An 11469-nucleotide genomic window follows, 5' to 3' on the forward strand; every position below is an offset into this window, starting at 1 on the left:
GTGGCAGCAAGGCGGCTCCGATGACGACAAGGGAGGCAGGGGTGGCGAGGAGCGGGCAAGGGTGGCTCCGGGGGTGCATGGCTCCGGTGGCGACGATGGCGCGCGACTCCGGTGGCAGCTCCGGTGACGACGACGGAGGGAGAGGTTAAAGGCGACGAGGGAGCAGGGGCGGCGAGGGAGAAGTTGGAGACGTGGGCGAGAAGAATGGGCAATTGGGGGAGGGACACCCATGCGCAGGGGCAAGTCAAACTTAGTAGTAGAGCTCTTACCCAGCAAGCGCTATAGCTACTTAGCTATAGCGCGTTATATAAAAACGCGCTGCTGCTGGAAAACTTAGCAGTAGTGCGGTTCTCGGAACCGCGCTACTACTATACCAACCCTGGCAGCAACGATTAGAACAATCATAGTAGCAACGCGTTTTACTTGAGCGCGCTAGTGCTATTTTTGTAGCAGCATCGAGCTTTTTATCCACGTGCTACTGTTATTTAGCAGTAGCGCTTTGTTTTAACAAGCGCTACTGCTAAGATTCTGTGTATAAGATTTTTCATAGTAGTGTTAGTTAAACAAAACAGTCTGGTACACCTACCCACATAACACTACAACCCCATAAAAAATTTGATCGCTGTCATCAGTAAAAAACTGAATAAAATTGAAAATGAACTCCATAAAAAAGTAGTGTGCTTACATCTGTGTAAATTTTGAGATCTGATACAATACATTAAACAAAGAATAAAAATCAGTTACATGCAGTACAATTTATCCACATAAGTAGTTCTATCAAGATATCGAGGAAGTGCGCTTAGTAAGAAAATCCACCAAAAAACACAATCATCTCATTTTTGACAAAGTTTTGCCACATAAGCAGTTCTATCAAGATATCTAGGAAGTGCACTTAGTAAGAAAATCCACCAAAAAAACACAATCATCTCATTTTCTCACAAGTTTTGCGAGCATGTATGAAGTTGTCACAAGCAAAAACAAGCGTAAGCAAAATAGCATTTCACATATGCCGGTTCATCTGCATCATATAATTAAGTATATCAAAACCACTACAGAACATCATGAATAGAGAAATGATCAAATTAATACAAGTTCATCATATTAAAACCAAAATACATTAGTGATCAAATGTTATTACTACAAAAATAAGTAAATAAACTTCATACATAGTTCTCATAAAACAACATACAACTACCTAGAGCATCTAAAACATACATTGAAACTAACATACAACTATGTACAAGATTTAAATGCAAGAGAAAATGCGAGCAAAATCGCAACTAAGGTAATAATTGATCCAACAGGCAACAACATAATGATACGAAGCCTCTTTATCAATGGCACATTTTCTTATCTTTCTAGTCTTCAAGCGCATTGCATCCATCTCGATCTTGTATAGTTCGACGACATCGGCAACATGAAACTCCAATTTCAGTTTCTCCTATTTATTTATTTTCATTTTTTCTTTCAAATAAGTGTTTTCTTTTTCAACTAATTTTAACCTCTCGACAAGAGGGTCGGTTGGAATTTCCGGTTCACATACCTCGTACGTAAAAATATCTATGTCAAGTTGGTCGGCATAATTGTCATAAACACTTAATGAAACAAATAGTTATAAAAGATAATATACCACATCTGAATCATAGACCGGACGAGAGCCGACAGGGGCGGATATCAAAACCATGGCACTATATAATAACAAACTATAATACAAGTAAGAAGATTATACAAGTAACTATATCTAAATCATACAAGTAAGATTTTTTAAAGAGATAAGAACAAAAGGCTCACCATGGTGGTGTCAACGACGAGATTAGCACGAGCGATCGGCGGCAGTGACGACGGCGACGAGAGCTTGGAGAAATAATAGAGGAGAAGAAAGAGGAGAAAGCTTAAGTGTGGCTCGAGCACCTCATATCAATGACATCATGCTCTCGGGCATTTCACCGAACACCTATTGTGCATAGGAAAGGAAAACAAACTAGCACACACCTCCCACCTTCTCTGAGGAAAAAAACAAAGGAGAGGGGGGCAGGGGCGAGAGGATATATATAGTAAACTTTTTAGTCTCGGTTGGTGTCCAAAACCGGTACTGAAGACATGTCTTTAGTCTGGGCTGGAGACACCAATCGAGACTAAAGGGTGTGGGACCTGCCTCAAACCCTTTAGTCCCGGTTGGTGTCTCCAACCGAGACTAAATGTCCCATTCAAACCGGGACTGATGCCTGCCGAGCCCCATCTGTCGTCCCCACCGCTCAAACCAGAACTAATGCTCTCATTAGTCCCGGTTCGTAACGCGACCGGGACTATTGCTCCGATCCGGCTAGAACCAAAGCCCTATTTTCTACTAGTGATACTTGCATTTGTGTGCAATGTGTTTGTTCATGGAGAGTAAAATGACTATTGTTTACAAATTCATTTGTTGACCCATGGTAACCACGGACAATCTATTAATACTTAATTGTATTGCTCTCTAATTAGATATCTCCCAAGTGATCATAAAAGGTTTGACTTGCATCTTGTGAATGAAATTGTGCCTAACTTGGTGGACTCACCTATTAATCCACATTCTCTCGATGAGTCTTTCTTAGATTTGTTGAATCTTGACCTAATTAACTTAATAATTTTCAACTTATGCATGTAGATTGAAAATAAGTGAAACTAGAAATGAAATTATGCCTAAATCATGTCAAATAAGGAAGGTGAGTCTGTTCATTCACTTTGTTGCATATCAATTTCCCAAAATTGAATTGCAAAGAAGCACGTAATGGACACTTCATGGTTGACACATAAGGGTATGATGGCTTGTAATGTGTCAATAGGGTGTTGCACCATAGGATGACATATAGTAGATAGTAAAGAGAGCCACAATGGACACTTGATGGTTATCATGGACCCACGGCCATACACAAGCCGAGAGCAATATATGGAGCACATATGCATGCCTATACTTGCATGGTACATGTGCACACCATGAACCTCTGCATGGTCTTTAATTGTAAGGAATCCTTGAATAGCTTAGGGATTGTTAATGCCCTGGTCACACAAAGTAGTCATGCTTACATTAGGATACATGGGCCCGAGATGCATACGTATGACCATTGATTCATATTAAAATCATAAATATGCAAGCTTCCTAAGAGTTATTCGCTAAATGACCGTAAGACAACATATATGAAGAGACGATTGCGTCCCTTGCACGAGTTGTAGACAAAACTTTCTTCCTTTGCAAGGAATTGAATGCTTCCTCCGAAGCTCATGGGTCACTGTGTTTGCATCCATAGGACGGTGCTCAAAGATGTCTTTCATGAAGCCACTTCACGACAGCCCACAAACCGTCAAAGATCGATGCAGTAGCTATATGGTTCATCCGCAAAAGGTTGGCTAGGGCTACGCTCCCGTAGCCTCGTAGACTCACCGGGAAGGCAGAAACGAGCTCGCCACCTCCGTGTTTTTTTTTTCATTTTTGAGGAAAACGTCCATGTTTTATTAGAATACTTCCACGCTCCATGGGATTGGGTTCAGTTCTGTCTCCAGTCCATTTTTTGCGTTCCCGGCCTTTGGGAAATGCTGTCCATTTTAGCTACCCCAACTCACAGCATAGGCCCAAGCCCAAACCCAGCTAGGTAAATGCTAATCAGTTTGGTTCCCCTCACCTCCTTGCGCCGCTGCACTGCCGAGTTTCCACTGCCCCAAAGGCACGAGGCAGAGGCAGTAGGCAGGCTGCCACCCGCACCTCCCCATCCTCAAGCCCTAGATCGTGAATCGGCGGTGGCGCAGCGCCTACACGCCGGCGGCAGCCACCTCTCCTGCTCCCGGCCTCGCCCCACCACCGCCCCGGCCCCGTCGTCCGCCTTCTCCTGTTCGTCCCGTTCCCATCCGGCTGCCCCTCTCCATCCATCTGCTTGAATTTTGGTCGGTTGCTCCCTTGTTCTCGCAGTGTCGCTCGCCGTAGGATTTTGCCGATGCTCGTGGCTGCTTGCTTGCCGACGCCACTGCTCGCCGAGCTGCTCCTGAATTTGCGAACTAAATCCGCTGCACCTGCACCGCACTGCGCTGCACACAGGTTGAGCAGAGCAGATTACCGACGGCCGACAGTCGAGCTGATGGAGCTTTTTTTTTTTCCCCTTTTCTTGTTCGGTACGCCGCTAGTGTTTTTTTTTCTCCGACTCGCTGGGCCGATTTTGCTTTCAGGCCGACCATGACTTCGCGGGCCCGGCCCATAGCCGCACTTGGCGACCCAGTCCAGTCCCGCCGCCGCTACTGCCTGCCACCCGCACCCGGCGGCTGTTACTACTTTTTCGTCCGTCGCAAGCAAGTCCCTTGTCGCGAAATAAAAAAAAAAAGATCCCCTTTGCCAGCGCCGGCAGCACGGAACCATCAGCGCGGCGGCCACAGCCCTTCCCCGCCGGCGGCGTGCCCCCCTCCTACGCCCACCCCACCCCCACCCCAATCCGGGTGGGCTGGCGTGGCCTGAAGGCCCGTCGGCCGTGGTTCCTCTACATCGGTGAGGAAGCCCTAGCTTGCCGCCGCTTGAATTGTTTGTTGGCTGTGCCCTGGTGTTTTTCTTCTGCTTCGATACAGTCTAATTCTTCCAGATCTGTCTCGGCCTGACCCCCGCGCAGCGGCTTCTCCCGCCCCTGTTTTCCGGTGGTTGGGTTTTCAGCCCAAAAACCATGTTTTCGGGGGCGGAAGGTCAATCGAATCCTCGTGCCTGCGCGCTGAGTTTTTAGATTGGCTGTCAGACGTTGTTTAGTCCGTGCGTGCGGAGATGTGTATTTTAGGGTTTTGCTGGCAAGTCCTTAGCTCCGTGGAATGGTACCCACGTTTGTTTTCCTGCTGCCATGCGGTGCAATCTATAGTACACGAGAGGAACATCACATCCATTTCTCTGAAATGTTGAATGCCCATGTGCCGAGTCGTCTCAGCGTGTTACTTCTGTTAATTCTGATTCTGAGATGCATGTTACACTTGCTGGTTGGTTGTAATAAGGTATAGTGTCTTTGTCGTGGAGTTTTCTATTTCATTTCATTGGATAATTGGTGCTGTTAGCCCCCTGTTTCCTCATGTCCAACCGAATCTGGGCCGTGTGCACTGTCAGGCGTTGAATGATGGTTGGAGCGCATAGATGGGCGGTGGCAAACTTTCCTCGCCCGTGTGTGTATCTCTCCTCGCGAAGAGGTACCTGCGAATATAATTTCTTGGTCCGCAAGTTGTATGGGAGTATTACGTATCGCCCAAGGAATCGTTACAACTTAAATGCCATGCAGTTTTATAATTAAATAGATTAAAGTTTGCGGCTTAATACAGCAGACAAAAATTGAGGCATTTAGTCCAGAGTATCATATCGGTACTTAATTACTTGTAGAAAAGGATTTGTTGGTTCACGATTAATTTTCTTGATTTGGCTTTTGTCTTTATCCGACCCAAATGGAACGGTGACATTTCCTTCAGAAATTAATGTGACACGTGTATATGCGGGGTGGGGGCATGGTAGCACCCCGTGGGGTATTTCTATGGTTTGGATGGTTTCCTGCTGCACAGTTGCTAACATTGCGGAATTCTTTCTGCATATTGCTTCGTGGTGTAGAATTATTACACATGAAAACTTGCAGCTTTTCTTTCGAATGCTTGCACATGATGATGTTGTTTTGAGATGCCATTTCTGTTAGTTCCTACTTGCCTGACCTGTTCCACTTGCTACATGGATAACACACGTAGGCAAAGCTTTAGTATCATTAATGCAGGCCAGGTTTTACATGTTGGATGATTTGTGTTGTGAACCGCTCCTCGTTTTATGCTGAACACGTGCGGACTGATTTCTTGGCCCACAAGTAGCTATATGCTCATGTGAGTGTCATTATTTAAAAACTTCAATTTTATGGCATAAAACAAGGAAGGTTGTGTCAAGAATATCTTGTACTTATATATATATATATTTGTACTTGTATAAAAAGGCTTCTTGGACGGGCCTGGTGCAGTGGTGAAGTGCTCCCGACTTGTGCCAAGAGGTCCTGGGTTCGATGCGGCCTCTCTGCATTGCACTGTGCAGGCGTAAGGCTTACCTCCTATAATCCTTCCCCGGGCCCCACCTGGTGTGGGAGCTTCTAGAACTGGGTCTGTCCTTGTTGTTGTGCAAGAAACTACTCTATTGAACTATCATATCATGCATTTTTACTAAAAAAATTTGTCTGAATTGCGGTTTTCTTCCTGTAAGGCCGATTACAATAGCACGGAGAGCATTTAGCACTTAATGTTGCACTCTATAAGTCTATATACTGTTGCAGTAAACAAGTCATGGTGGGAGGGCTAGAAATAAGCATTCAGCTATCCTAGCAATTTTTGTTTGATGTAAAAGAACATAGTTAGTTTTACCCCCTCAGTATATATTTGTTGATTTTCCTTTTTCCGAGTCAAGTACCGCAAATTCAAGTATGCTTCTGTGAATTAGTTAGATACAACTTCCATGCATAAATTCTTGACTCGTGTGTATTTTGTATGACTGACATCATTCATTACCTCATACAGGATCATTCTCTACCGCTGTGTGGTCAAAATGAAGGGAGACCTGTAAATTGTGTACAATATTAGGGTTATTCGTATTTCTCCATCTGTTCGTGTACGAACCAAGCTAGACAATGGCGTCGCCACAAGAATCCAAACCCTTGTGCTTGAAGCGCAAGCTTGCCGATGACTGCCTGTCAAAAGAGTGCAAGTCTCGTCGAGTTGTAGTTGACAATGGACCCTCTGATCCATCATCTGGTAAATGGTGCAAGTGCTGTTGCCTGCGACCTAATCTTGCGAGTGATTGCGTCAATTACCTGAAAAGTGGAGTTCCCAGCCGTATCGTGTTCTACAAACAAGATTCTTGGCACGATTTTCCTGAGCTAATAATGAAGCCACTGATTGAAGGATTTAAAGGTGGCAAATCTAGTGTTGTGGATGTGATGGATGATGAGGCTGTTCTTGTTGATTTCTTATCAATGAGTCTTGTCAACCTAAAAACAAGAAAACAGCGGTCTGTTGCATGGTACGATGATACTGGAAAGGGCTTTTTTCCTTCTCTGTCCTTTGACGAGGAAGGTGATGAAATGGCCAATTTGGACTCTAGTAATGTTGAGGATGGTGCACAGGGAATAATGCTGGATAAGGCTGTAAGTTCTCCAGAGGAAGTGGTGAAGCAAGTTGTTCTTGAATCTGGCCCTCCAGGGCCACATAAGCCTTCCACTGCAGACATATTACGTAAAAAGATCACATCTGTGGAAAGAGGAAGCGAAGACTTTTTGCTTGTTCAGGACCTTTTTCTCTCTGGTATGGGTCCGTTTGCAACACCTAATAACATACTTCATATCCACCGCTACTCCCCGAATGATATCACTGCTCAGTGTCGACTTCAAGCTTTTGAAAAACAAATGAGCTGCACCAAAGAAGATCGTGGTGATTCAAATGTAAGATATGGATGGCTGGGTTCTACGAAGAGTGACATAGTTAGGATTCTAATTAATGGGTTTGGTAACACCGGAAAACCTGCTGAGAAGGCATCCTTGAGCGCTGGTGTTTATCTTTCTCCAGAAGATCGAGCCTTTACCAGGTGCGTTATCTTAACTCGATATTTTGACCATTCCATTTTATCAGTTAACATATTTGATCATATTTCATTGTTTGCCAGTGTCGGTCTTTGTGACGTTGATGAAAAAGCGGTGCAGTATATGTTGTTGTGCCGAGTGATATTGGGCAACATGGAAGCTATCACTCCTGGATCACAAGATTCTTTTCCAAGCAGCGAGATATATGATTCTGGAGTTGACGATTGCTCCAACCCAAAGTGTTATGTTATGTGGCCATCCCATCTTAACACTCACATCCGTTTAGAATATCTTGTTAGTTTCAGACTTTCATCAAAAGTTCGAAGTAAGATGGTTAATAAGTGTTTAGACCTTTAATATGTCATATCAAGATAAGATAAGTGGAGTGAGTCTTCGTCTTTTTGGTGAACTTATTTTCAGATTATTTACTTGGCTTGAAGGGTTTATGGTTTCACCCATCACCAAAGGAAGTTGCTATGGATATTTCTACTCTTCAACCTGTGAGGCACCTTATTGTTTTTTCAGATTGATCACAGTTGGACAATAGAAGCTGCTTGTTGTAGAAGTCCAGCTATGCTGCTCGACATTTTACATTTTCTGCTTCATGTAATGCTTTTAGATTTGGTTCACAGTAGTCCACTTATGCAACCAGACCTATCTGTATGCAGATAATGGGTGAAACTGGTGAAGCACCAACATCCCCATGGATATCCTTCAGAGTTCTGTTTGCAATGATCCAAGACAATATATCATCTGTAGCAAAGGAACTGCTCTTCCATCATTATGAAGAGCTGAAGGTACTATCAGAGTCTAATAAGTAATGTTATGTTTATTAGCTTCCATTTTTTGGTGGTACGACGGGCAATGGAACATTTCCTTTTCTTCTATCTGACAGGAAAACGAAATAAGTCGTGAAGAAATGGTGAAGAAGATGATAATTATAGTCGGAGAAAAGCTACTTTTGGAAACTTTAAAGAAACTCCATTACTGTGTAAGTCTCTTGTTGTGTTTTCTTCCTTGAAACACCACTAGCAATATGCATATTTCTCATTCCATCCACACACTAATGGAGCTGTTAAGGCTCAGACAGTCATATCAGTGCCTGTAAATGGACACACACACAAAATATATTGTGAGGATAGGCCCACATGTGAAGCTTGCCAGTTCGTCATGTTCCATTGTGGAACTGGTACTAGATGCACACAGCTTACACTTGTGTTCATAAGTGTATATGCAACATAAAATCCAGTTTGTGATCGTATGATATGTAATGCATGAATATAGCTGCATGACAGACATGCACCTTCCCAAAACCACCACCAGTTATTTTTCCAGAAGGGAAGATATTAGATATGCAACTCCTGTTTCTTGGAATCCTAATTTGCAATTAAGTGGTGATGGTGCACAGTTCAGAATCTTTTAACTCCAGTAGCATGCTCATAAATTTTGTATGATGGCTTGTAAGCAGATAACTCGTAGAATGAGGCACACATGACCCTTTTATGGAAAGGAAAACTGGATAAAAAACTCCAATAAGGCTGTCATGTGCTAACTACTAATTATTTACTATATATGTTGGTTGAGAATTTTACAATTCATTGTAATGAATTTGATACATGCATATAGAAATCATTCGAATATATGTTACCCTAGCCCAACTTGCTTTGGACAAAAGGCTTTGTTGTCGTTGTTGCCCTTCTCAAGCACACCAGTTACATATGTACAAATATTACAAGTTGCTATTTAGTTAATTACCTTCCTTGGTTAGTACGGTTTGTGTTTAGCATCACTTTGTTCTTGGATCTGTTGCAGCCATCACTATGGTATAGATCTTCTGTCGAAGTGATGTCCAGTGATCCTGCAAGGGTAGCAGCAGAAGATCCTGCAAGGACAATAGAAGAACACATATCCTTGGATAAAACAACTGGGCATTGTGCACTAACTCTTGGTAACCTTGGTAATTCCTGTGGACCAAATACATTGGCTGAAAGTTCCACAGCTCTTAGCACCAAAGAATGTGATACTCTTGCAGTAGGTATGGTTACCAAAAGCCATGATTCTGTGGTACCAAGTGGCGTGCCTGAAACATCTACTTCTTCTGGTGCCATATGCCTAGCTTCCCCAAGTGTGGAACCCCAAAGTAGGGATTCTCCTATACGAATCATGTCACCTGAAAGCTCTGCAAATCATGGTGCCAAAAATCAGGATCCTTTTGCAGCTAGAATGGCACCTACACATCGTAACGTCCTTCTGAGGACATCTTCTGGAAAATCTGCATCTATTGGCGTGGAAGGTAGCAATGGTGTTGCGCCAAGTATGAGACCTCATGGTGATGCTTCTCTAGCACCAACTAATGCCTCAAAAGGCCATGGGATTGGTGCTCCAGGTCTCAGTCTGAAGGGCTCTGAGTGTCCTGGGCCAGTTTTGGCACTGGGAAGCACCAAATTCATAGGGATGAAAAGTCCCAGTTCTGTGCCAAGAATGACACCTGTAGGCCCGGAATTTCTTTCACTGAGTATTGCGCCACAGAGCCAAGTAATTTATCCAACTAAGAGCCTTGGTGGTGATTTGACTTCTTGTGCTGGACCTCCAGCTCATGTGCCAGGTAAACTTGTGGATCATGTGTAGTACTGATTCTTTTGTACCAAATATGCGAATCATCGAGGCTGTTCATGATCATGCAGGACATGTGAACTCTTCAGCTTTGAGCGTTGAAGGCTGCGATTCTCTAGCATTGAGTATCGCGCCAAACAGCCATGATCTTCCAGCATCAAGCAATAACGAGCCAGCATTCCATGGGGCTCCAACAACACATACATCATCTGTAGGCGAGCACTCTGAGGCGCCGAGTGCAGCCACCATGGGTTATACTGCTCCTGCACCGAGTACGGCTGTCACAAACTCCTTTTAACCTGCAACATCGTAGCTACCATCATTCCTGTTTCCACTGACACCAACACTCCTTTACCAATTGCAGCAACCGGGGAGGCTGTAGAATTTGGACCCTGCAATAAGCCATCGGCGCCCGTCCCTGAGCCTGGCAGCAACGTCGCTCAGGCGGCTGACATCCTCGTCGCCCTATCAACTCCACGAGAGAAGGGCAAGTAGCAGAGGAAACAGCCGAGTTGCACAGCCGATGACCCCTTTGGTCCCTGTTTTGGATCTCTGTTGCTGTACATGTAAATGTTTACCCGTTTCATGTGCTGGATGGTGGCTTGGCTTGCCGTTGTACAGGCGGGAGGAACTTGTGCTGTTAGGTCAGGTGTAAACAAACAAACCAGTGGGATCTGCTGTTAGTTTCGGTTAATCTGTAGGGATACATACCGGTCACCCTGTCAGACTCTGAACATAAGTAACTTTTGATCTGTTGAACTTGGCAACTATTATCTCCTCTGTTTCATGTGGCTGTGGCCGTGGTGATGGTGTTATTTAATCTCTGTGGTACTCCTAGTTTACCCGTTTGTCCAGTGTTGAACCTAGAGCAGAAATTTCCTGGCATTCCGACCTCGACATGGCAGTTGGTGTTGTATCACCACAAGGCTTCTTCCTCGAACTGGTGGCAGAAAATACTTGTTGCACAAGGAAAGAAGTTGGCAATGGCCTAAATACTGTAAAAATCAGAAGGCAGGTTTATGCCATCTTCACTAAATTGTAGTTGCAGTCTTACTCTTTTATGCATTGCTTTGTGTAGTTTTTACAAGCATTGTGTTGCTGTAAGCTTACATCATTTCTGAAATTATTTGGTTGACTTTTCTTGTTTGTATTTGTGATTTTATACGTCCTTTAATTTCCTTCAACATGGACGGGCGCTGTAAAGGGAGTGATTCTTGGGATCACCTGGAGATGCTGTCACAAGTCACAAGAAGAAAATTTCAGCAAGGAC

The 11469-nt window shown here is 44.0% G+C and overlaps 1 protein-coding gene across 4 annotated transcripts; it reads left to right on the top strand.

The window, feature by feature from the left end:
• The first annotated feature begins 3668 nt into the window (after positions 1-3668).
• Positions 3669-10972, top strand: LOC123412869. Of its 4 annotated transcripts, XM_045105825.1 has the most exons (10): positions 5551-5850; positions 5958-6054; positions 6529-7591; positions 7670-7911; positions 8007-8086; positions 8255-8383; positions 8482-8577; positions 9399-10191; positions 10271-10471; positions 10564-10972. In XM_045105825.1, the coding sequence occupies exons 3-10, from the start codon at positions 6639-6641 to the stop codon at positions 10692-10694; spliced, it is 2625 nt and encodes an 874-aa protein (XP_044961760.1). In that variant the 5' UTR covers positions 5551-5850; positions 5958-6054; positions 6529-6638; the 3' UTR covers positions 10695-10972. The 4 variants fall into 4 exon arrangements, with proteins under 4 accessions (XP_044961763.1, XP_044961761.1, XP_044961762.1 ...); XM_045105828.1 differs by lacking the exons at positions 5551-5850; positions 5958-6054 and adding an exon at positions 3669-3862; XM_045105826.1 differs by lacking the exons at positions 5551-5850; positions 5958-6054 and adding an exon at positions 3876-5181.
• Positions 10973-11469: the final 497 nt, after the last annotated feature.

Source organism: Hordeum vulgare, chromosome 7H (genome assembly GCF_904849725.1).
Source record: "Hordeum vulgare subsp. vulgare chromosome 7H, MorexV3_pseudomolecules_assembly, whole genome shotgun sequence".
In the NCBI taxonomy this organism is placed as follows: Eukaryota; Viridiplantae; Streptophyta; class Magnoliopsida; order Poales; family Poaceae; genus Hordeum; species Hordeum vulgare.